The following is a 26,916-nucleotide window of genomic DNA, read 5'->3' on the forward strand; positions in this document are numbered from 1 at the left end:
AACTTGGGAGAGAGATCGAAGCTAGATGAGACATCAAAGCAAAACTCAACAGAGAGACAGACAACAACAGGAAGAAACGTCTCCGACAAGACTACCAAGAAAAGAATAGGGTGGTCCGTAAAAGCTGCAAGAGGTACAAGAAAGCACAAATGGAGGAACTGGCCGCACGGCCAGGACCAGAAGCGCTGCTTCTGAAGCAGAAGCAGTACTTCTGGTCCTGGCCGTGCGGCACTTCAGGCCATACCAGCATGCTTCCTGGTCCGCACCAACCATTCAACCCTCATGTGGCTCCTCAGTTTTAAGAAACCTGAAGAATAGGTGGCTTGATGGCTGGAGGCTCTGCTGGAATATGATTTTGAGATCCAGCATCGGATGGGGCGTCTCCACGGCAACGCCGACACACTCTCCAGACAGCACTGTGCAGGCCCTCCGCTGCTCCCTGCGGCAGGAGAAGCAGGCCCACGGGTCTCAAATGGTGGCGGCCGTCCAGACCAACAGTGATGCGGAGGGGTGGCTCCTGCTGACGGCAGCAGCAGCAGGCCAGCAGCGAGACCCTGGCGTTGGTGAGGGACGGGCTGGGGGCGGGACCCCCGGCTGGCCGGAGGTGTCAGCGCGAGGTGAAGGCCTACCACTCCAGTGGGGTTGTTTCCAGCCCTACGACGGGGTGGTCCACCGCAGGTGGCAGGACCCTAGGGGTAAGGGCAACATCCTGCAGCCGTTGGTGCCCTGCGTGCTTCGTCCGCAGGTGCTCCAGCTGGTCCACGCCTCGTGGGGGCGGGGCACAACAGGACGCCAAGACCCTGCACCGCCTGAAGGGGCGGACCTACTGGCCAGGCTGTTGGCGGGACGTCGAGCTGCACGTCCACTGCTGCAACACCTGCACGGCGCAGGCCCAGCACTCCCCACGCCCCGCTCCAGCAGTACCTGGTGGGAGCGCCGATGGGAGCGAGTGGGGGTCGCCGTCCTGGGGCCATTTCCGGTCATTGACTCCAGCAACCGCTACGTCCTCGTGCCCATGGACTACATGGACTACTACTGCCGGACCCATGGGCGTCACCATAATATAATTGGGGGGGGACACGTCCCCCCCACCCTTGAAGAAAAGTTGTTTCGACCCCCCCACATTTGCCATCAAAAATACTAGTGCATGACTGGTCTACTAGTCCAGCGTTCTTTCCATCGCTTCACAATCAAATCCGTTCCACTTTATCAGTAGGGGGAATACCCATATAAATAGAAATCCACTCCGCGTTTTTCTGTTTTTTTAACACACAACGCAGCATCACGCACGCATTCAAAACACGCACCGAAGCCGACCGAAGCAAGCCTATGTTGAGAGTCGGATCAACGACAGCGACACGATCTGGACATAAGGACTTTTTTTTCCGAAGAAGAGGAAAGTAAGCCAGAGTTGCCCAAGTTTTCCATTGCGTGGCCAAACAGCTAAATTACGTGGCCAAACACAGCCAGCTTTTCTGATAAGAATGTTAGCACCCTTATGAGACATTCTCTGGCATTACCTATATTCAAAGTAACAAATATCAAATATTCGTGCCTAATAGCCTACTTTGTTGTATAAAAAACCTAGCCTATATATCATCAAGACATTGGCTGTTAATATATATATATATATATATATATATATATATATATATATATATATATATATATATATATAAAATAATAATAATAATAATAAAATATATATATATAAATAACATAATAGTAGTCAGTAATTGCAGACCATGCCAGCTCCAAGGAAAATCAATGAAAGAGGGAGATCATTTTAAATCTAAAAACATGGTAAAATGCACCAGAATGCGGGAAATTGCATCTACTTCTTTCAAATTTTTTCTGGGGGAGGACCCCCAGACCCCCCGTCAAAATATGTCCCCCTCACTCTCAAAAAGCTCATGACGCCCTTGGCCGGACCAGAGCGCCACCGCCACCGCGGAGAGGCTGGTGGAGGAGATCACTCTCGCCGCGCCGCCCCCTCGCCCCAGTTGTTGCTGAGGAGGGAGACAGAACCCCCCTCGTTTCCCCGGTCGGCTCCCCGGCCCCTGCCTCCCTTGGCCGAGCCGTTGCCCCTGCAGTTGCTGCTCCTGGGGGGGGGTCCCAGCGAGCGTTCTGCCCGGCGGCCGAGCCCCTGGCCTGAACACTTAAGGAACTATGTGTTGGGTGATGGGGTCGTCGGGGACTCCTGACCCTTCAGGTGGGGGCTGTGTGTGTATTAGTTAGACCTTCTAGCACGTTGTGTGAGGTGCAAGGGTTGGGGTATGTCTCGCTGGCGTTGTATATGTGAAGTTGGCGTTTCTGCCACCGCCACCAAGACGTTAAATTGATTGCTTAAGTGTGTTTCCATGTGGAGTGGTGGTTAATAAAGGCAGTTAATTGGTGTGAGAACTGCAGTTTACGGTTGAACCCTGCCTCCGCGTGGTTTCTGCTCAGACACTACATTATTATGACTATGTTATAATATTTTCTAGAAACAATAATTTAAAAAAAACATTTCATAAACGATTTGTATTATTTATTTATAAATACAAAATTACATTTCTTCCACATCACGTTTGCGTTTGCCGAATCCAGTCCATTTTCTGAATTCCCTTGATTGGGGTTAGGGTTCATCACACAGCGGGGCGCGAGTCTTTTTTTCGTAGGATGGTAGGGGCAAGCATGGATCCGCACCCACGCTTCCGTGTCTTTGTATCTTTGCTGTGGGCGGGGAGTCGGGGCAGTGTGGGCGGGGCCCCTCTGTCTGTTTACAAGCTTTGTCTGAAAAATCTGTTCCCGTAAATCAAAGATCAGTTGTCAGTGTCCTACGAAAGATCGCATGGAGTGAAGTAGGAACACGTAAGTGTCTAAATATGAATTGTATTTCAAGTAAAAAGGTTTTTTGCGAATACTTAAAATATAGACATTGACACAGCGACAATATATGAACAACATAAGCTCCATGGCTGTGGTAAAGGAGCAGAACAGTGTTCCGCAAATGTTTCAGATTCCACTTGACCATCGTGCTTAGTGTGCCAGATAATGAGCATTTCCCCTCTTTCAACAAAGACAAGAAGGTAAAATAAAGTAAATGTAAATGTTCTTGCATTTTCAGGTTTTCCTTACCTACCTCAAAGATGTTTGCTACCGCTACAAAAAACTTTGTAGAGGAGGTAGATAAGGATGGTGTCCTTATTCCATTGTCCAGTTTAAATGACTCCATTAAAATATTGTCATTGGTTATCAAGCGGAGGCGACACTGGTTCTGGCAGAAACCCAAATATCTTGCCACAGATTTTTGTTTCAACGACATCTTAAGGGGTGACCAGCCGATACTGCCAGGTAAACATTATTCCACGATGTTCTCATTTGAAGTTGTGTGTAGGCTATGTCTTGTTGTTGTTTTGCAGCATGTTTTGATGTATACTGTGCAATGTCCACAGTTGTCACAGTGACTGACTTCATCAAGTATAATGGAAGCTTCAGTGACAACATGCAGGGCAATATAGAGGCTAATCTACACCCTGAAGCGGTGAATCTGAGCGTGGAGGGGAAAGACTCCTCAAAGCTCCAGTCGGCCTTTGGCAGTTTAAAGAAAGAAGAGCTAGATTTGCAGAAGCTACTTCGAGATTCCAAAGACAGGTTAGAAGATGTCTCATAACCAACCTTTAACCTTGAACCTTAACCATTGACAGTTATTATGGAAGACCTCATATCTTAATGCAAAACAAAACATTTTTGTCAAATCTATTCCGAAGAAATCATAATTTTCTCATGTCAGACATTTGATGTATAACAACTATAAGGTCTCCTCCTGGGTAGGGTCCTGGACATGTCTCACAGTCTGATACAGCAGACTAAAGAGAACCGCAGGCAGCTGTTTGGGGTGGTGAAGGAGAGGATCGTCACCACCCAGCCCTCCTCAGTCATAGAGGAGGTCCAACAGACCGGAGCTCTGGGAGGACTGCTGAGCCTCTGTGGCCCCAAGGCCCTCAAGGTACAGGGGACACATGGAGGGCCCACGCTGCGGGCCTCTCATTTGCGAGTCAATATGGCACTTTGAATTTAGTGTGAAATACATACTCATTAATAGGTATTTTGTTTTAATAATTGGATTGCAAAAAATCTCAAAACAAGTAATTATTCATTAATAATAACATATTAATAATTAAACTTTTCATTTGATAGGTGTCATTTAAAGAGAATGCCCACTTAGCTAAAGACAGCAACGTGACCATGGAGTTACCCCCACATACGACCATCGCTTATGGAATCAGTGAACTGGAAGTGAGGCCCAATGGACAGTATGGTGAGCCACTCTGTTCATTGTACAGTCAGCGCACACACCAAAGCCTATTGCTCCATGTTTGATGTTGTATTTTAAAGAGACTATGATATCCCCCCCAGAGCTGTGTCTCATGTCGGGCACTCATGGAGGCTTCGAGGTGGATGGACCTTCAAAGGAACAATTGGTTGGTGCCATCGATGGACACAAGAACACTGCTAACAGTGGCTGGCTTAAAGAAGGTAGGGAGAACGGCCATCTTTCTAGCCCCATTCCTCTCCAGCTCAGTCCTTTCTGTCCCATTAACAGACTATATGTGTGTTGGCTATAGAGCTGGATGCTGCCTGCATTGACTTCTTGCAAAATATTTAAAATATGATGTTTACAAGTAGTTAAGTCATAAACTTTGTCCTTGCTGCCCTATGATGACGTGAATGTGTACTCTGAACTGTACTGTGTACAAGCTATCTGGGCTATTACATTCTACTTTATTGGTGATGCACGTGTTGCCACAATATAATTATTGGTGTTCATAAATGCTGAGTGCGTCCTCATTCGTTAGTACAAAAATATAGTAGTTTAAAGTAGCTGTTTATAAGGCCTCTAACATCATACCCCTGCTTTACAAACAATCAGAAAACAACTTGTTGAGAAGGAAAGTGGTACCAAGACTAGGACATGTAACTGATTTAAAATCAAGGTTTATAACATAAGCTTCAGGTTTTACAAAAATACACACACAACCGCAGGTTCACCGGAACACACACACCGCAGAACTCAGAACCTTTCAACGCGCCTGCCCCCACCCTCCTGTTCTCCCAAGCCCCTCCCCCAGCTGACCTGGTGATTCGCCCCTCACACTGATTGACAAGGAGAACATTCCAATGCATGCACATAGAACAACTGTCATAACGGACAACGAAATACAATGCAAACACATAACACACAAACTCTTAAAGAGTCTGAGGGTTGCTACATTATTATAACCATATAGCCTTTATTTTCTTGGCGTTATCATTACATCCTTTCTCGTTACATCGATATAAATTATTGTTATAACGACATCTGTATCTGACCATTGACCATCCTCTTGGAAATTCTATGAATGAAATTCATATTGACGGTATGGCACTATATCCCTATTCTCACCCTCCCATCTTGAATTGAATAGGTCTGGTGGTCTTTGTATATAATAAATAAATAAATATATATATAAATATGTATGTATGTATGTATACATACATACAGTACATATTTATATATTTATTTATTATATATGGAGACCACCAGACCTCAAAGCAACAAATGTATATGTATGTATGTATATGTATAAATATGTATGCATATACTGTGTATATATATATATATACACACACATACATATTTATATTTATTTATTTATTTCGTTATATATATTTATTTATTTATTATATACAGAGACCACCAGACCTCCTCGAAGCAACGGAAATGGTCTATTAAATTCAAGATGGGTGGGTGAGAATAGGGATATAGTGCCATACCGTCAATATGAATTTCATTCATTTATATATATATATATACAGATCCCTGTGAGACCAGGTTGACTCAGTCGTTGAAACGGGGATCTGTGTGTGTGTCACTGGAATACGACATAAGTCATTAACTTGCATTGGAGCAAATTCCGTTGGCATATCACAGACAATTTAAGTGATTCTGTGAGGCCACCAGGTTGGATTATTTTGAGGTTGTGTTTTCTATTAATGTTGATCGGCAGAACTGGACAAGTTGGGCAGTCACTTCCAACTGCTGTCGGGTCTCCAGGCCTCTACCAGGTCCTCACTGTTCCAGTCCCTCTGCTCAGCCCTGAAGCAGAGAGAGGCAGTCAGTCTACTGGAGAGTGTGGTAAGATCTCCAAGTCCTTCTCATACTAATCATTTACATTTTTCACTTCAATACTGTCATAATAATCTATTTTCTATGTTTGTATTTGTGCTCTCATTGTCTCTCAGCTCAGCCAGATGCGACACGGCGAGCGTCCGTCTCTGGACAGTGTTCAGACGGCCTCCCAGAGGCAGACGCTCCAGGCCGTACTGGAGGTCTTGGCACCGTGTGGGGAGGAGGAGAGTGTGGAGACAGAGGACTCAAGATGCACTCTGCTTGCTCTGCACCTCGTTATCAGCGCCTTAGATGGTAAGTCAAGTTTATTTATATAAAACACATTTCATACGACAAGTGTAGACTCAAAGTTCTTACATAATAAAACCATATAAGATAAAACCATTTAAAATAAGTCTGTATTATATAGTGATGCAGCGATCATTATCGACCCATACCTACGACCAAAACACATGATCCGGGATCGGCCCATCAACTTGAATTTGCCGATTACAGGAGCCGATCACATGACTCAAAAACTATTGTGCACAAGAAACACCGTCATTAGGTTCAACTGAGACTTCTAAATTAATAAGTCTTAAATTAATAATAATCAAGGTAGGATTCACTTAACCATAGCTTTTTGTTGATCTCGGTTATAGGATGCAATAACCAGCCTGCATCTCACTGGGCTTCACTCTCCCTGTGTTATATTTAATACAATAATATTTAATACAAATAGTAGGCCTGCATTTATTCACACATCCCCATGTCAGTGAAACCTGACTGCAGTGTCTCTTAACTCACAGGACGGGGCTGCTCCCACTAACTCCCTCTGCTTCATGTCAGACTAACTGCCGGCTCCGCCGCTTTAATGGAAGATGAGCGAGAGCCATTTTCAAATTAATTATGTCTCTTAACAGTGTATCCAAAGCGTTACGTAGCCAAACGACTGCAGACATTGTACTTTCTAAATAGTTCCTAAAAGACAAAGGCTTTCTTGAACCCTAGACTTGGATAACAGAGCTGTCCGCTGTAGCTGGATCCCCGTCTGAGCTCCTTTCATGGAAACAGATTTGTGCCAATACACATACTTGCATGCAGCGTTTATCAATCTATGATAAATTATATGAATTATAGATAATTAATCTATGTATTCCTTGAATTAAATGTTGTATTGCTAATTGATGGACCCAAGTGGGAGTGTATACAAATGAAACGGCAGGGGACCAAGCCTTGACCCCTGAGGGACTGGATGTATGGAATGCCTTGAACTGCATTGAAAGATCTTCCAGTGAGATAACGAGAATGCCAGTTAAAGCTGCAATGCATAAAGCCCCTTCCACGCTGGGACTCTAAGTGCTTTATCCTCACTATATACCAGCTGTATATAGTATACCTTACTGTGTCCCAGTCAGTATTCTCACACTTGGTGGTGGGCCGCTGTTGCAGAAATGACCGATGACTGCCGTGCTGTCCTGGGGTCCTGCTGTACCCCCCCAGTGTTAAAGTCCCTGGAGCTGCTGGTATGTATTCCATTACTATGGTCAACATTGTATAATACAATATATCCTCCTGCCATTTGGTGGACATTCTTATCCAAAGCGTTTCTATAATACCATGAGTGCATACATTATTCACATGGTGGGCCAGACCCATACAGTGTTAATAAAGCTCTACAGTTGAACCCCTGACCCATAGTGTTAATAAAGCTCTACCAGTTGAACCCCTGACCCATAGTGTTAATAAAGCTCTACAGTTGAACCCCTGACCCATACAGTGTTAATAAAGCTCTACAGTTGAACCCCTGACCCATAGTGTTAATAAAGCTCTACAGTTGAACCCCTGACCCATACAGTGTTAATAAAGCTCTACAGTTGAACCCCTGACCCGTAGTGTTAATAAAGCTCTACAGTTGAACCCCTGACCCATAGTGTTAATAAAGCTCTACAGTTGAACCCCTGACCCATAGTGTTAATAAAGCTCTACAGTTGAACCCCTGACCCATAGTGTTAATAAAGCTCTACAGTTGAACCCCTGACCCATAGTGTTAATAAAGCTCTACAGTTGAACCCCTGACCCATACAGTGTTAATAAAGCTCTACAGTTGAACCCCTGACCCGTAGTGTTAATAAAGCTCTACAGTTGAACCCCTGACCCATAGTGTTAATAAAGCTCTACAGTTGAACCCCTGACCCATAGTGTTAATAAAGCTCTACAGTTGAACCCCTGACCCATAGTGTTAATAAAGCTCTACCAGTTGAACCCCTGACCCATAGTGTTAATAAAGCTCTACCAGTTGAACCCCTGACCCATAGTGTTAATAAAGCTCTACAGTTGAACCCCAGACCCATAGTGTTAATAAAGCTCTACAATTGAACCCCTGACCCGTAGTGTTAATAAAGCTCTACAATTGAACTAGACGGGACCATTGACTGCAGCAAAGCTCTTCTTAAACCATTTCAGAGTACACCAATGTCAGACGTTTCCTTTCCACACACCGTTCCAGGTGCAGTGTGTCAGCCAGGCTGGTGAGATGTCTCGGAGCAGTGGGGACCTGGCTCCCCTCACTGGGGACACGTACCACAGAACAGAGCTGCTGTTTGCCTCCTGCGGGGTGTCGCTGAGGGGGGACGGAGAGCTGCTGCGGACAGAGCTCAGCCGCCAGCAGGCAGACCCTACTCTCATACTGTGTATTGTTGTGAAAGGCCTCGCTTCCATATCTCACAGTGTTCAATGCCACTTGTAATCATTTTAGTGTGATGCATTTGGTTGATTTTTACAATGGAGGATGTCAATGTTTTCTATGCAAAAAAGGTTGCCCTGTTCAATCTCATTGAAATATTTAATCATTGAACAGCCGAACAAATAAATAGCTTCTTAAATGCACTCCATTCTTCTCCTTCGTGAACAGGCATGAGCTGTCTTTGAACTGAATACATCTGGGTAAGAAGTGTGGTAGGGATGAGTACAGGATGTGGTTGTTTGGGGTCACTTGGCCCAAATTATACAATGCTTAACATTGTAGAATGTAAAACAAGTATGTCATGTAATGTCCTTATTGTAAGTCGCTTTGGATAAAAGCGTGTGCTAAATACCCTAATTTGCATACATTTCATAAGAAAATCAGGGTAGGTTTTACTGTAGTCACGAAACACTGGATGATTCGTTAATGTTCTGGCCTTTACCAAGCAAAGCACGTAAAAACAAGTCCTTAAAGAGAACTATTTGAGAAAACCCAGTACCTTCTTGACCTGGGGTTCAGGATGCCACTCACAGCCTCGCTCAAACTTCTATTCAAACAGCTTAAGGACAACAAGATAGACGCCGAGCAATCCAGATGATCCTGATGGATTTTGGACTTCCTATTCAATAGGACCCAGAGGCTGTAGGTGAAGGGCGCTGGAGGGTCCATCTACAGGCTAACCACAGGGGGGCGCTCTCTCCATCTACAGGCTAACCACAGGGGGGCGCTCTCTCCATCTACAGGCTAACCACAGGGGGGCGCTCTCTCTCCACCAAAGTCGCCACAGCAACCTGATAGCGTTTGTTAGCTGCTCGCTTAGGCCTGTTCTGTTTTGTTCATTTCTTTGGCAAGACTCAAATTCCAAGACCTGGTTGCATGTCATGTGGTGTCGTAGTTTATAAACCGTTTTTTATGTTAACTTGTTCACTGATCCCTCAGTAAACCCATTTTCATCATCATGTTGTTTCCAGTCCATTATTATTCACCAACAACATCTACTATCCATAACCCGTTTTACATCTGTTACCTCCCCAACCCCCCCAGACAGCTGGGTTGTAATGTATGCCCGTAGCACCAGTCTACCTCACAGCTATGTCACCATCTCAATGCCTGTCTGGCTGTCCGCCTCCACGGCCGCCAGGTTTAAGAGCTGGCATTGAGGAGAGCCTGAGCTGGTGGATATCTCCTAGTCTCGTCTAAATACAATTCTGGCTTACATTGTTTATGTTTAAATATATACTTTTTGTCCACTGATGATACGAGCATTTCGGAAGCAATGAATCAGAAATCTCACAGGATTTCCCCTAAACCCTTCTGTTTAATGATTTTAATCGTTTTGAAGGAATTAAGTTGACTATGCAAATATACTTTTTTGTACCTGATCAATCGCATTGCTGTTAAAATCATTGAACAACCTTAACATTGCAACCACTAGCTTGTTTAATGCTTTAAATAGTATATCAAATAACTATGAAAGTCATGTAGAAGGTAATTTTACCTTCAAGAAACAATGGATTTGTTTTTACCTTCATGCCCTTGCCAAACAAACCACACAAAACAGATTGTTTAGAAAACACTCTTATTTATTTAAACATCTGAAAATACAGCTTCCTGAATTATTGTAAAATATACAAGTAAATATGGCCTTTATTTTAAAAAAATGGTTAAAATTTCAGTATTCTAAATCTCACATCAATTGGGATGATCCACTGAGTGCAATCCCCTGTTTCTAGGGGCCCTATTGTAGGGGTTCATGGCCCTGTTTCTAGGGGCCCTATTGTAGGGGTTCATGGCCCTGTTTCTAGGGGCCCTATTGTAGGGGTTCATGGCCCTGTTTCTAGGGGCCCTATTGTAGGGGTTCATGACCCTGTTTCTAGGGGCCCTATTGTAGGGGTTCATGGCCCTGTTTCTAGGTGCCCTATTGTAGGGGTTCATGACCCTGTTTCTAGGGGCCCTATTGTAGGGGTTCATGGCCCTGTTTCTAGGGGCCCTATTGTAGGGGTTCATGGCCCTGTTTCTAGGTGCCCTATTGTAGGGGTTCATGGCCCTGTTTCTAGGGGCCCTATTGTAGGGGTTCATGGCCCTGTTTCTAGGGGCCCTATTGTAGGGGTTCATGGCCCTGTTTCTAGGGGCCCTGTTGAAAGTGTTCATCCAGTACCCTGTTTCTAGGGGCCCTGTTGAAGGTCCATTACCCAAAGCAGCACCAGAATAGACCTTAAACATTTACCTTACAACGAGACAGCAGCGTAACAGGTCACCTTGAAACGCAATAAAGAAAGCCTTTTTTTAATCCACATTTAAAAGAAAAAAGACTGGCAACAAACTGACAGAGGTAACTGTTATTACCATCGCGTACCGTGACCTACAGCTTTGACCCACTTTGAGGTAAAAACAAAGCAGGAGACGTATGGCGTACTGCTAGAAGAACCATGTCTCTCTGGACGTAAGAGGACACCGTACTACATGTCTCACCGTAAACATTAACGCTGAGGTAACCTTTTCAATAAATACTCACATACACCTCCTACATACTGGCCTGGTCTTACATGCAGTACAACCATGAATGGCAGGAAGGTACAACACAATAAAAAAATTAAGTACACTTGCTGTTTGTTGTTAGAAGATAGTTGCATAGTTCTGCGCACAATGAAACAGACACCACACCCTGTGTGTGTGTGTGTGTGTGTGTGTGTGTGTGTGTGTGTGTGTGTGTGTGTGTGTGTGTGTGTGTGTGTGTGTGTGTCCGACGGGGCCGGTCCTCAGAAGACCCAGGAGACCGGGACCCACTGGGGCTCCACACACAAGTCCTCCACCTCCTCCTGCAGCCGGTCGAAGGCCTTGTCCAGGTGGTCGTTGACGATGGTCAGGTCAAAGTAGTGGCTGTACGCCCGGCGGATCCTGGCGCTCTCGTCCACCGTCTTCTTCAGGTCGTTCTCCTGTTGGACGGAGAGCGTGGGCTCTGGTGTTAGCGTGAGGAAGCGCTCGCCGGTACTTTTTATTGACACTTTGCTCCAAAGCGTTTTTCCTAGATGTCATTTAAAGGGCAGGTAGGGTAGTGTGGATTGTTGCTCAGGGATGCCTTGTTCACTAAATAAACAAAGTTAAGGTGCAACATATGGAAAGGATTCACAGTGGCAGATTCTTTCGCGTAGTTCACAGACAAGATCTTGTCCACGTTGGGGTTCAAACCCACCACCTTTTGGCCGGGCATGGAACACCCTAACCAGCATCTTGCTCAGCGACCCAGGCTAAAGCTCCAGAGGGTATTGTAATGATCAACTATCTGGTTTTCTCACCGTGAGCAGTTTGGTGGTGAGTCCAGCGTCCACCACGGCTTTGTGCATAGCTCGTAACGTATCGAGCTCTGGGGCAGCGATGAACACCACAAAGGGCATGAACTCTGCAGTCCTCAGCACCTTCAGGGCCTGCAGCACCAAACACAGAACCATGCGCCAAAGTTTGAGCAATGCTGGACGTCATAGCGTGGCTGTATCGTGGTGCCGCTGGGGTGCACTCGTTGGAAACAAAAGGTAAGTAGGACATTGTAACCTCCAGCCCCCCAGACAGACCCCCCCGTCACCCACCTGGGGGTTGACCTCCAGCCCCCCAGACAGACCCCCCCGTCACCCACCTGGGGGTTGACCTCCAGCCCCCCAGACAGACCCCCCCGTCACCCACCTGGGGGTTGACCTCCAGCCCCCCAGACAGACCCCCCTGTAACCCACCTGGGGGTTGACCTCCAGCCCCCCAGACAGACCCCCCCGTCACCCACCTGGGGGTTGACCTCCAGCCCCCCAGACAGACCCCCCTGTAACCCACCTGGGGGTTCACCTCCAGCCCCCCAGACAGACCCCCCCGTCACCCACCTGGGGGTTCACCTCCAGCCCCCCAGACAGACCCCCCCGTCACCCACCTGGGGGTTCACCTCCAGCCCCCCAGACAGACCCCCCTGTAACCCACCTGGGGGTTCACCTCCAGCCCCCCAGACAGACCCCCCCGTCACCCACCTGGGGGTTGACCTCCAGCCCCCCAGACAGACCCCCCCGTCACCCACCTGGGGGTTGACCTCCAGCCCCCCAGACAGACCCCCCTGTCACCCACCTGGGGGTTGACCTCCAGCCCCCCAGACAGACCCCCCCGTCACCCACCTGGGGGTTCACCTCCAGCCCCCCAGACAGACCCCCCTGTAACCCACCTGGGGGTTCACCTCCAGCCCCCCAGACAGACCCCCCCGTCACCCACCTGGGGGTTCACCTCCAGCCCCCCAGACAGACCCCCCCGTCACCCACCTGGGGGTTGACCTCCAGCCCCCCAGACAGACCCCCCTGTCACCCACCTGGGGGTTGACCTCCAGCCCCCCAGACACCCCCCGCCCCCCCCCCCCGTCACCCACCTGGGGGTTGACCTCCAGCCCCCCAGACACCCCCCGCCCCCCCCCCGTCACCCACCTGGGGGTTAACGTCCAGGATGCAGGTGCGTCCGGCCTCCACCACCTCGTGGATGGAGTCCATCTTGGTGCCGTAGAGGTTGCCGTCGTACTCGCCGTGCTCCAGGTAGCGGCTGTCCTTGATGTCCCGCTCCATGTCGGCCCGCGTCACGAAGCGGTACGCCTGGCCGTCCAGCTCCTCCTCCCGGGGCCGCCTGGAGGTGACTGGGGGGGGGGGGAAGAGACACAGGTCACCCTGCTGCCCGCCGGAGGCCCTGCTGACCCTGCTCCCGCCCGTCACTCACAGGGGACGGTGGTCCCGTACTTCAGCGGGTTGATGACGATGAGCCGGTTCTTGAGGCTGCGCCGGCCCACCCCCTGGGCCCCGATCAGCACCAGGGTCTTCCTCTGGAACGGGGGCATGCGGGCCACCTCCTCATAGGTCTGCAGCTCATGGCGGTCAAACTCTGCCCGGGACGGGGGGGGGAACCGCGTTCTGAATGGTTAGTAGGACTCTCTGAACACTGCTGAGCCATAGAAAGGTCACATTCAAATGTTGTGTTTACAAACAGCAACAAGCATTGAAGGCACACCTGCGTTCTTTGAGGTAAGATACATCATTTTTTTCTTCTTTCTCTTTCCCGTTATTGTTCCACAGAGCATGCCTAGCAGGGAAAATAAGAAATCAACCAATCAGGCACCAGACACACCTTTTATCTGACCTGTCAATGGACCGGTCAGTCACCATCTCTTTACCGTTACAAATATCGGTAACACAGCATTACTACACACTATTGGTGTAGTAATGTTCACTAGGTAATGGTGTTAATGTATACAATATTTAATAATCCTTGACCCCCACCCTGACCCCAATACCTATGCAAATGCTATATAATAGTGCATATTACTGCATTAACTCATGTTAATTTATGGTTAAGTAATGTACCCTTATAGACATTAGTATGACCAGGGGTCATACTAATGTACACGATGTATGTAGTATGTAAACCATAATCTCAGCAACTCTTGCTTGGAAAGGAAGAGTGGGACATAATAGTCCATATTTTAAAGATAACAATTATTTACAGATAGCAGATATTGACGTTTTTTCATGTGCTGTTGTTAGGCCTGGGCAATAAAACAATAAATTATCGTTTCGTGATAGACTTTTGATCAATATCAATATAAAACATGTTCAATATATATCAATAAGAGACTGGACCACCGAATCTAGCAGCTGGGTTTGTTACACAAACACGGTTCCATACTTACTTACAATATTTGAGTGTTTTTCATTCTTGTTTCGACATTGGAGTATTTATCAACGAAGAACAGTGGAAGGTCATATTAAGTGTTCAACAGAAGTGTTTAAATCCAGCATGGTAATTCCTAGTATTTTTAGGTAATTAAAATGATCAATAGTTATCGATATCGATCAATATCATCACGTTATATGGTGTCTCTCAGCCCTATGGCCCAGGCCTACTGTTGTTGTTGCAGGCTGTAGTGTACCGAGGGGTTGTGTTGATACACATTCACAGTGAGCACCCGGCAGTGTTGGAAGCCCAATACGGCCCTTTGGTCACACGCCGGCTGTGTGAAAACCACTCTGGGCTGAAGTACATCAGGACCTTCACACAATGAAGCGTGAGCAGCCGATGTGGCATGTGTAAAAGATGGCAGGAAGGCCGGTATGAAGCAGCACCCACCGGAGCTGTCCCAGTCTCTCCTCACAAACGCCTTCCTCTTCTCCTCCAGGAACTGACTGGGGATCAGACCAGTATCTCCAACCACCAGGTTGGTGGCCTGCAGGGAGAGAGGTCATTATAGAGATGGAAGAGATTAGAGCTGAACACGTATCCTATGGTTGAACATTTCACACCCATCACCTCAATGTCAAGTATGGTTTAAAAACATTCATGGGATAATCAACCATGTCACTTTTGTCTCGATGACAAAACTACTACATTAAACACAACGTTATGAAGGAGGATTTGACATTAACAGCATTTGGTTGCTTATCAAGATTGATTTCATACGGCTAGGAAGCAATGTGACGCTAGGGCTGAGATCAAGAACCTCTCCCAGTGGGGAACCGATTCCAAAAAGCAGTATCCGTTGGAACCAGATGTGCCCTGGATGATCCATTCCTTTTATCGATGCCGATATATTGATATATGGGGTAACGAGTACTCGAGAAAAAATAGTCGACCAAATCATTAAATGATGAGGTTGCGCAGTCATGGCTGAATCAAATAGGTTTGATGCCAAAGTTTAGTGGCTGGCCCAGCACAGCTCCCCATGCGGTTGCATGGTTTTACAATAATGAGCGCCTGACAGGAACATCCCGACATCAACACTGAGTGAAGTGCAGAGCAGTATAGCGCTGTGGTTTTAAAAAACACATCAAACATCACAATAGCAGCTTAGCCTGTTCATAGAAAGCCTTCTAAGCCAAGCCGACGGCAGCAGCAACCTCTCTATAGAGCCATCGTTTGCTCAATATTACAACAAAATACATTTCCATTTTTACATTTAGGGCATTTAGCAGGAACCAACCACGCAAGGCGACAGCCAGCTCGTTAGGAGCAGTTAGGGTTAAATGTCTTGCTCAGGGACACAGTTATGGTTTTTCATAAGAAGTGAAACAATATATCGCTGTCGGTACAGTAAAGATGTTCATAGAACCAAGTGCAAGTACTAACCATCACTATACAACCCATTCCCCGTATACAGCAGTGATAGCTAGCTACTGCAGATGCTACACAATAAAGTACTAAGAAGAAATACAAGGCCAAAATAGGCCAATTACAAAGTACTCTGCCCTGCCATGCCCTAAACAACGTCACGTTTGCAATTTTCCCCAGTGAATCCTTATTCTCATCCTCATCTTCAACCACTTATCCGGGGTCGGGTCGCGGGGGCAGCAGCTCCAGCAGGGGGCCCCAGACTTCCCTTTCCCGGGCCACATTGACCAGCTCTGACGGGGGGATCCCCAGGCGTTCCCAGGCCAGTGTTGGGATATAATCTCTCCACATAGTCCTGGGTCTTCCCCGGGGTCTCCTCCCCACTGGTCGTACCTGGAACCCCTCCCAAGGGAGGCGCTCAGCGGGCATCCTCACCAGATGAACCCCCTCCACTGACTCCTTCCTAGCAGAGGAGCAGCGGCTCTACTCAGAGTTCCTCCCGACTGGCTGAGCTTCTCACCCTATCCCTAAGGGAGACGCCAGCCACCCTCCTGAGAAAACCCATCTCAGCCGCTTGTACCCACGATCTCGTTCTTTCGGTCATCACCCGTCCCTCATGACCACAGGTGAGGGTAGGAACGAACATCGACTTCCGGCTCAGCTCTCTTTTCGTCTCAACGGTGCGGTAAAGCAAGTACAATACCGGTATACCAGTAGAATACCGGCCCCGCTGCTCAGACTCTCTGTCGATCTCACGCTCCATCGTACCCTCACTCGCTAACAAGACCCCGAGGTACTTGAACTTGTGATTTGTGCATCCCTATTCTCAACCAGCAGCATGTCTGTAGGGTGATAACACTATGTTATAAAAACATTAGCTCCACACAGGCAGGCTTTGCAGATGTTTTTCTTAGACTGAGAAACCCTTAATTAAATCTTAAGATATTCAGAATCGATAATGGCTTTGGTCAAATGTTGACAATGCCCATCCCTATGTAACGCATGACTGCTTATCTACAGTAAAGAGTAACACACTTGTGATCTTAAGACAGTAAGACAATGTCATCTTTAAATTTCCATTTGAATGAGCTTTTGCTCGACTCTGAAAGACGAGCCATCTCCACTACGAGGAGAGAAATACTAGTTGAAGCGAGCAGTAGTTAGTGTCAGCTGGTCGGTGAGTGTCATGTTACAGGGTCAGTTGCAGACCAAACCATGTGATTGTGAAGCTTGTTACCAAAGAAATAACATACACACATACATGGATATGGTTAGAGAGTGAACTGCTGAGGAGTGCTAACAGTTAAGGAGAGAAAGTTCATATCCTGCCTGGAAGGACAGTTTAAGACACAGTATAAATAAGACAGAGCAACACCAGGTCTGCTGCCTGCTCACCTGCCACCAGTTGGGGTCTTCCTTGTTGACCACGTGAAGAATGTCCCCCCTGGAGAACGCCAGCCCCGCCTCTCTGCAGGGGATGAGGTTGTCTGTGGCCGGTTTATATTTGAAGTGTGGCTTCAGAAACACCTGTGATGGCACAGTTAACATTGAAAAAGTTACAATGAATTCCTAAATGTAAAAACTTGGAATTTAATGTATATATATATATATATATATATATGTACTGCATGTATGCAAGTAAACCACCCCCTCCCCACACTGATCCTGCCCCTGCTCCACCATGCCCCAGATGGCCTGTGAGGCGTTATTAATAGGCCCTGCTGGGCTCAGTTACAGTCACGCAGGACGTCTGAATAAGCAGCACCACCACTCCCCCACCCAGCACCCTGACAGGTAGGGCCTCCCTCATGATGCCTGCATGTTATGGCCGTGAGTCGACCAAACAGAGGCCATGTTCATAAACAGGACACGTTGGGGACGGGAACGTGACAAGGTGTCCATTTAGAGTGAGTCACTGCAGGGCCAACGGCCCCTCTGACCTGTGGGGGGGCAGGGGCCTCCCGGTAGCTGGGCAGCACTTTGAGGGTCATGGTGCCGCTGCAGTCCTTCAGCAGCTCCTGCAGCTCCTTGGGGTCGCCGCCCACCGCGCGGCCGTCCACCTCCAGGATGACGTCGCCGGCGTGCAGCAGGCCCTGCCTGCCGATGGCGCTGCCATGCAGGATCCGCGCGATCACCGGCGCGCCCCCCTCCACGCGGAACGTCACGCCCTGGGGTGGGGGGAGGGTCATCTTCATTTAACTTCCGCACTTCATTAATCACCTCCCGTGGACGTCGGCTTCATGAGGTGGAGGTGGGGCTATCAAACCCTCATTCACACCGTCCTCCTGAACGAGGCCCGGTGCATGTGGCACACAGACGGGAGGACCAACTCGTGGTCCCACACACGACATGCGGTAGTTTGGTAGCAGACTGACCAGCGGTTCCCCGGCCCTCTTCTGGACACTGATCATCCTGACGGCGTCGGGGGGCACCAGCGAGCCGCTCAGGGAGGGTCCGCCGCCCGGGGCTGGAGGCGTCTCGTACCACTTAGCAGCCACTTTGTCATGAGCCTCGATCAAACACTGCCACAGATTACCCAAGAGGGTCAGAGACCACGGAGAATGAGATCAACAGCAGGACAGCAGGACTCTTTCTGAAAGGGTCGGGGTGATTTACAGTATTAACTTCAATAAAACCACATATTCTAACCAACAGAACATGAAATAACCATAACAATTCCTGAACACCTAAAACAAATATATTTATATATCATCAAATCCATAATTGCCTCAGCACAAATAGACAAAAAAACGTTAAGCAAGTCTAACAATGACGTGTCGTACATACACAGAAGGACTGGTGTTCTTACCTCAGGAGCAGAGCACAGAATAAGTCTGACATTGCAAAATGCATCACACAATCTAAGCATTTACAGAAACACTAGATGACCATCCCCTCCCCATCTCCCCTAAATTTACCCACATGGTTCAGAGCCTGCTATTGGTCAAAGTGAGGCTCCTCCCACCGCCCGACCCACCCCGCTCCTCCCACACACCAGCTTCTTATTGCTTGACAGGGCAAGTTGTAGAGGACAAAGTGAAGCTACATGTCCTAATGGCCCGCCTGATCCGACCCCCTGGTCTGTTCATTAGTTAATCTAAAGTCCTTCTCATCCTGCCCTTCAAGGCAGGACTGTGCGCCTTTATTTTGTGCGTTCTGTGTAAATGCAGAATGGGGGGGGGGTCATTTAAGAGCCGCTGTGAAGCCTGCAGAAGAGGAACCGTCTCATGAAGCGGCCGGACGGAACAGGGCCGGGACACTTTGACGCGCTCCGCGTCCCGACTCCCAACAACGGCGCTAAAAGGAGAGCGCCACAGATACTGGGTTTAACAAGGAGAGCCTCACAGATACTGGGTTTAACAAGGACAGCCCCACAGATACTGGGTTTAACAAGGACAGCCCCACAGATACTGGGTTTAACAAGGACAGCCCCACAGATACTGGGTTTAACAAGGACAGCCCCACAGATACTGGGTTTAACAAGGACAGCCCCACAGATACTGGGTTTAACAAGGACAGCCCCACAGATACTGGGTTTAACAAGGACAGCCCCACAGATACTGGGTTTAACAAGGACAGCCCCACAGATACTGGGTTTAACAAGGACAGCCCCACAGATACTGGGTTTAACAAGGACAGCCCCACAGATACTGGGTTTAACAAGGACAGCCCCACAGATACTGGGTTTAACAAGGAGAGCCTCACAGATACTGGGTTTAACAAGGACAGCCCCACAGATACTGGGTTTAACAAGGACAGCCCCACAGATACTGGGTTTAACAAGGACAGCCCCACAGATACTGGGTTTAACAAGGACAGCCCCACAGATACTGGGTTTAACAAGGACAGCCCCACAGATACTGGGTTTAACAAGGAGAGCCTCACAGATACTGGGTTTAACAAGGAGAGCCTCACAGATACTGGGTTTAACAAGGAGAGCCTCACAGATACTGGGTTTAACAAGGACAGCCCCACAGATACTGGGTTTAACAAGGAGAGCCTCACAGATACTGGGTTTAACAAGGACAGCCCCACAGATACTGGGTTTAACAAGGAGAACACAGATACTGGGTTTAACAAGGAGAACACAGATACTGGGTTTTAGGGGGTTAAGGCTGATAACGATATTAGTGAGTAAAAAATGACCAATAGATATATCGGCCGATGGTCAAAATATAGATATATTGGCCATTATTCAATATACATTTGTGGTATCTTGGGGCTGGAGCAGCTCCTGGTGATTTGCCGCTCGCCCTGCAGCAAAGCTTTGGGCCACAGCAACATCACAGTAAAACCAGGAGCTAAAGGGACCAGCGACCTGTAGTATGGGGAGCAGCACTAACCTGAAGTTCCCACAGAACATCATCTAAAACTGTTTGTGTTGGGAGTGTTTACGTGGATGTGAGCAGATAAAGCATTTATTTTAGAGGTTCAAACACCGTAATAAACAATTTATAAAGAGGTAGTTACAATTATAAATCTACACCATTTCTAAAGTTTTCGTATCGGCAAACAAACGTATGGGCCAATGAGGGCCCATGAGAAAATAAATAGAAAATGAAGAATATAAATGAAAGCCCCAATCGGGTTAACCGCTCAATGCACAACAGGGTTTGCTGAGACATGAAAGCCATTCTACCTGGAAGTGGGGCTCCTGCAGGATCCTAGTGAGCTCAGCGGCTACAACGTCGTCCCCTGCTGTGCTGTGGAGGGCCTCCAGGATGTCCGTCACCAGCTCCATGTTGTTGTCCCCCACCGCAGTCAGCTGCACCACCTCCAGACGCTCATGGGCCTGCACACGGACACACACCGTTCACACCTTGACCTGAACAACTTCAATAAAAAACTAAGACAGAAAAAGCCAACTAAAATGAAAGAGGATATGCATTCATTACGGTCCAGTGCGGTTGCATAATACAAACAGTACTGTGTCGATGTCTCTTCTGACCTAGAATTGCCAGTGACAACTACACCTATTTCCACGGATCCTATTAGTTGTGAGTCAAATGTTCCCCTTATTGTAGCGATGAGAGTGCAATAACAATCTTAAGCAGTGGCGTGCGTATGAAGGTTAAATGGGAGAGCCGGTGTGGTTAGGGGTGTAAATATTAATCGATTTGTATCGATTAATCGATTATACAGCCGACGATTCGATGCATCGATTCATCCGCAAGAGTAGTTTTTTTTACAGAGAATAGGCTCATTGCCGTACTAGACCTGCACAGTGAGCACTAAAGTCTGTATAGAATACTGTTTCTGTATTCTCAATAAAAGGCAAATGATTAATTTTTTTGTTGATTTATTTGATAGATATTATATAAAAAATATTGAGTATCGAATCGTATCGCGGGGAATTCTGGGGAAGTATCGAAAACAATCGAATCGTTGGCTTAAGAAATCGATATCGTATCGAATCGTCATGAAGGCCCCGATGGACACCCCTAGCTGTGGTACACAGTCCCCCACCTTGGCCCCGATGGACACCCCTAGCTGTGGTACACAGTCCCCCACCTTGGCCCCGATGGACACCCCTAGCTGTGGTACACAGTCCCCCACCTTGGCCCCGATGGACACCCCTAGCTGTGGTACACAGTCCCCCACCTTGGCCCCGATGGACACCCCTAGCTTTGGTACACAGTCCCCCACCTTGGCCCCGATGGACACCCCTAGCTGTGGTACACAGTCCCCCACCTTGGCCAGAGAGCGGACGATGGGGCTCTCCATGAGCCCTGTGAGGAAGAGGAGGTCCAGGTCCTGCGCTGCGGTGCCCGGGGGCAGCCCTTTGAGGGTCTCCAGCACCTGCTGCATGGCTGGAGGAGAACACACACACACACACACACACACACACACACACACACACACACACACACACACACACACACACACACACACACACACACACACACACACACACACACACACACACACACACTATATTTTGTATCAGACGATGGCAGCTGAAACAGGGCATTTCATTCAGTGAAAGCAGAAAGAAAACTCTGCAGGAGTGCAGGAATCTCTCATCGTGTTACAAATAACAGGAATGAGAATAGAATGACAGAAATAAGACAATGGAAATATGGATGAATTGGGAGTTAGAAAGTGACAAGATGGAGCTCCACAACTCAAAAAACGTGAACCACCAAAACCACACAGAATGGGAATGAACATTACATTTGCTCCGCCATTCAGGCTTTTTGTTCCTTCCACCAATCATCTGGCTACAAGAATCTGCAAACTTATTTCACAAATCAAAGTAAGAAGAACAAAACGTTGTTGTTTTGAAATGTGATTATTTGAAGCGTGACACAAACAAGATGGGCTAGAATGATCTTACCTGAGCCCGACACGCTATTGGCCAACATCATAATGTATACTACTCAGGTCAGAACAAACGCCTCCACAACACAGTGAAATATCCAGTCTGCTGCCAAATGACAAACCACCTGGGGAGGAAGGAGGGGGGCAGCTGCATCAGTGTAGGTCGATATCAACATATCTAAATGACCCATGTTAAACTGGCTGGCACAAGACACAGTATGTCCTGTTCACCATGGCAACAGAGGAGTCCCCCCCCCCGGAGGCTCTCTCTGTATGTGGGGTGTTTGTGTTTGCACAGTAAGGGTTCACGAGGGAATGACACAGAGGTCCTGTGGAATACAAAGGAGGGTGTTCTCCTTCTGCCTTCAGGCCCGGACACATCGGGCTGGCAGTCGGTCGTCTGTGGCCCTAGTTTCTGCGGTGTCACGCACATCGAACAGGTCGGCAAACGCTGCCTTGTTTCATGTTTGCATAAATCTGCAGACCTAGGTCAGCCGCTGTCCCTTAAAGACGAACACAGACTAACGCCACCTGCTGGTAGCGAGTTATTTCCTCTCACAGGGAGCAGAACGTGGTGCTACTTGGCCATAGTCTTGACATGTGTTCCAGCGCAACTCTTTGTCCAAGACACAGGCAAGGCGAGCAACACAACAGTCAGCATTTGTCATAGCTAGTTCTTTGACGTTGGTTTGGTGTCTCAGGGCCTTTAAGGTTGAGCCAGTCACACAGAGACCAAGGGTGGTGGGGGCGGATTGCGTGGCACTATGCAAACAGACTGACTAAACAGAGCAGGGCAAACTACTGCTAATGGTCCAACAACATGTTTGGAAGAGGTCGATTTCTCTACATATTTTAACAAGAAAAAATAGCAAATGTATAATGTATTAAAATAGAGACTCACCAGTGAGTTGTGTACTAATCAGTACAGTAGAAGGCCAGAGAGCCGCTCTCTATGCTCATCTGGTACCCATGACGAGAAGTAGTGGAGAAAATAAGAAAAGCTTTGGTTTTTATTTTCTCCATTTAAGTCATGGCTCTTATTCATTCTGCAGGATTTTCATTACAAAACAATCATTGGATTTGTTTGGGCTAAACATTTTGAACATGCCAAAGCAAGAAAATCTGATTGCAGATCAGTAGAATACATTAATTGAACAAAAGGAATTTTACACAAGGCTGTGGCGTAAAATATGTACAGAAAATATGAATTGTAAAAATCGGAAACACTGAACAAGGGTCATATCAAACAAATATAGCCGAGTTACTACATGATAGGTTGTACAAGACAGCATTTTAACTAATGTTTAACTAATGTGTAACTAATGTTACAGCCAAGGCACTGAATTGGATGTGACAGCCTGTGAGTTGTGTAGCATGGCACAAGGTAGTTCAAACAAATGAGTCGACAAACATAACAAACTGATTTTGCTTTTCAAACATAAAGCTCAACTAAATACAGCAATGACGTAAATACATATGAGGACAAAAACGTTTCAAAGCAGGGGCCATGATCAGTGAAAAATAAATCAAACTAATCCAAGTATTGGGTTAAATTAAGTGGATCGACCGTCGTGCAGTGATAGTATAGTCTCAACATCTACAGGGTTATAGTATAGTCCTAAGTTAACATCTACAGGGTTATAGTATAGTCCCAACATCTACAGGGTTATAGTATAGTCCTAAGTTAACATCTACAGGGTTATAGTATAGTCCCAACATCTACAGGGTTATAGTATAGTCCTAAGTTAACATCTACAGAGTTATAGTATAGTCCCAACATTTACAGGGTTATAGTATAGTCCTAAGTTAACATCTACAGAGTTATAGTATAGTCCCAACATTTACAGGGTTATAGTATAGTCCTAACATCTACAGGGTTATAGTATAGTCCTAACATCTACATGTTACAGGGTTATAGTATAGTCCCAACATCTACAGGGTTATAGTATAGTCCTAACATCTACAGGGTTATAGTATAGTCCCAACATCTACAGGGTTATAGTATTATACTATATAACTATATATATATATATAACTATAACCCTGTAGATGTTATGATTATACTATAGTCCTAACATCTACAGGGTTATAGTATAGTCATAACATCTACAGGGTTATAGTATAGTCCCAACATCTACAGGGTTATTCGATGCTCGCCTTAACTGAACTAGATACTAAGCGCCCATTGACCGCTGCCTGTCGACCTGTCTCTAGTGGTATTGATGTAAGGTGTTTATGTGAAGGTAAGCTAGTGGTATTGCCAGACACATTAGCTGGTTGAATTAGCTTCTCATGTCAGGCGTCAACAATGTTTGCCAGTGGGATATACGCTTTGAGAATAAATAATCCAACAATGTAACGTTATCGATACGGCTCTTAGTACTGATTTATAGTATAAACCAAGCTATATGTGTACTGACCTGGTCTGGTTAGTCGTATTAGAACGTGTTGACTGCAGCTAGCTGGCTAGCCATTCATTGGACACGCTAAGGATCGATAACGCTACCGATAGCATAGCTAACCGAGCTACAGCCACACACACCAACCATCCACACCTTGGGTTCACGTAATGTGTCATTTTGAGTTATACTTTACCTAAGTAGTGTGCTGTCTCAATGTATTCCAGTCAGTGTCATGCCTGTTCCTCCACATGTTTCAGGCTCTCCACAGCAAGCGGACGGGGCTCATCATGCGCAGTGGCAGAACCTGTCCAGTAGGACTATGCGTCTACTATGGGTCTACTATGGGTCTACTATGAGTCTACTATGGGTCTACTATGGGTCTACTATGAGTCTACTATGGGTCTACTATGGGTCTACTATGAGTCTACTATGGGTCTACTATGGGTCTACTATGGGTCTACTATGAGTCTACTATGGGTCTACTATGGGTCTACTATGCGTCTACTATGGGTCTACTATGAGTCTACTATGGGTCTACTATGGGTCTACTATGAGTCTACTATGGGTCTACTATGGGTCTACTATGAGTCTACTATGGGTCTACTATGGGTCTACTATGGGTCTACTATGAGTCTACTATGGGTCTACTATGGGTCTACTATGAGTCTACTATGGGTCTACTATGGCTAACTTCCCTGACAATTTACGAACAATAATGTAGCAGTCACATGAAGTTTGAAAGACCCCCATCTCCCATCAGATTTATCATATAGCCAATCAAGTGAAGGGATTTGAGAGTTCAAAAGTCTAAATGGAGTAAACAATGTAAACATGCACACCATTTAAAAAAAATGTAAATGTTTGGAAACAAAGAAGTGAAGAGTTAAAAAAAAAAAAAGTGACCTACTCAAAGACCTATTCATACCAGAGCCTGTCTATGGAGAGCCTTGGCACTCTCTATTGAGCCTCATTCTATCGAACTTGGGTGCAGTTCCATTAGAATTCCACTGGGGGTGATCGCATGAGTGCAGATTGAATGGGGGTCTATGGGGCTAGATGGCTAAATGGATCTCTTTCACCTGCTTGTCATTGAAATATCGCAGATTTTTATTGTAGATTCCGCAAATTCAATATAGATTATAGTTCAAAAGTCGAATGAATGAGTACTTATGTCCTTTCGATTTCTTACAGTTTGGCCGTTGTTTGCCGTGGACTTGCGACTGATTACGAGCAGAGACCCCTCTTGATGGCATCTGAAGTAGTGATGGCTCGTTCGCGAACAAATCAGTTTGAACGAACGACTCTTTAACATGAACGAACCAACCTGATTCCCCGTTTCAGTTTGTTTCGTTCGTCTCGTTCGTTCTCCGAGACTCGACTCCCAGCTCCACCCACTAGTCGCTGACTCGCGAGTCGCCGTTCGTTCACTGACTGTTTAGCGGTGAGGACTGAGAAGTCACGAGAGCCAGCCGGGCAACAACATCCCGATTCCGAACATGAAGCTCTCCTCAGCTAAAAGGAACTTAGTTAATGTTGTGTTGATTGATGACCGTTTGCACGACCTTACGATCGTGATTCGTTTGAGAATAAGAACGAGGGAGGAGCCGAGTCTGACCGACTCGGCTGAGAACTGTGCATTCGCGATTCATTTGAACGAGAACGAGGGAGGAGCTGAGTCTGACCGACTCAGTGACTGAGAATCATGATTCACCGCTACCGGAAATGCGAACGAACGAACGACTCTTCTTGGTGAACTGACCGAAATCTGACCTGAAATCCACCACTAATCTGAAGCTGAAGCAGAATCAGAAACGTTATCTTAAGGAGGACTTTCCGTTGAAGTTAATTGTTATATATTATATGTATATATATATAATAATATATATAATATATGCAGAAGTGCCAAAGTGACTCAGAACTTGTCGTAAAGCAGGACCTCTGGCAGTGACATAATCATCTTTTTGAACTGATTTTTAGAACAGATAAGTGAAAAAAATGCAATATTCAGCTGAGTGTATTCTTTTAGCCCCCCCCCCCCCCCCCCCCCCCCTTTTGAATGTGACTCTCAAATTACTTGACAAAAAATGACACCCTGAGAAAAGTGGACTTGAGGGTGGAACCCCGTCCACTCCCATTCATTCTGCTCACTGGCGAGCACCCTGCATGGACAGATGTCAGTTCAGAAACCGGAAGTCACCAGA

At 46.7% G+C, this 26,916-nt stretch overlaps 2 protein-coding genes across 5 annotated transcripts; one reads left to right on the plus strand and one right to left on the minus strand.

Annotated features, from left to right (window-relative positions):
* Window positions 1–2,746: 2,746 nt before the first annotated feature.
* gsdmeb (gasdermin Eb) lies at window positions 2,747–9,736 on the plus strand. 2 transcript variants are annotated; one of them, XM_084471407.1, is made up of 11 exons: window positions 2,747–2,853; window positions 3,110–3,336; window positions 3,438–3,636; window positions 3,817–3,991; window positions 4,183–4,303; window positions 4,402–4,521; window positions 6,033–6,160; window positions 6,268–6,448; window positions 7,586–7,659; window positions 8,643–9,079; window positions 9,439–9,736. In XM_084471407.1, the coding sequence occupies exons 2-10, from the start codon at window positions 3,132–3,134 to the stop codon at window positions 8,880–8,882; spliced, it is 1,443 nt and encodes a 480-aa protein (XP_084327533.1). In that variant the 5' UTR covers window positions 2,747–2,853; window positions 3,110–3,131; the 3' UTR covers window positions 8,883–9,079; window positions 9,439–9,736. The 2 variants fall into 2 exon arrangements, with proteins under 2 accessions (XP_084327533.1, XP_084327534.1); XM_084471408.1 differs by lacking the exons at window positions 8,643–9,079; window positions 9,439–9,736 and having other exon boundaries at window positions 7,548–7,644.
* A 733-nt stretch (window positions 9,737–10,469) lies between these two features.
* Window positions 10,470–25,033, minus strand: pals2a (protein associated with LIN7 2, MAGUK p55 family member a). Of its 3 annotated transcripts, XM_084471808.1 has the most exons (14): window positions 24,909–25,033; window positions 23,215–23,273; window positions 22,330–22,438; window positions 21,684–21,802; window positions 20,632–20,784; window positions 18,368–18,514; window positions 17,933–18,160; window positions 17,388–17,519; window positions 15,015–15,111; window positions 13,899–13,970; window positions 13,611–13,772; window positions 13,328–13,530; window positions 12,176–12,304; window positions 10,470–11,815 (listed from the first exon to the last, which is right to left on the minus strand). In XM_084471808.1, exons 3-14 carry the CDS (start codon window positions 22,358–22,360, stop codon window positions 11,639–11,641), a joined length of 1,650 nt encoding a protein of 549 aa, XP_084327934.1. In that variant the 5' UTR covers window positions 22,361–22,438; window positions 23,215–23,273; window positions 24,909–25,033; the 3' UTR covers window positions 10,470–11,638. The 3 variants fall into 3 exon arrangements, with proteins under 3 accessions (XP_084327934.1, XP_084327935.1, XP_084327936.1); XM_084471809.1 differs by lacking the exon at window positions 22,330–22,438; XM_084471810.1 differs by lacking the exons at window positions 22,330–22,438; window positions 24,909–25,033 and adding an exon at window positions 24,734–24,856.
* Window positions 25,034–26,916: the final 1,883 nt, after the last annotated feature.

This window comes from Micromesistius poutassou (assembly GCF_964030765.1).
Source record: "Micromesistius poutassou genome assembly, chromosome: 8".
Classification (NCBI taxonomy): domain Eukaryota; kingdom Metazoa; phylum Chordata; class Actinopteri; order Gadiformes; family Gadidae; genus Micromesistius; species Micromesistius poutassou.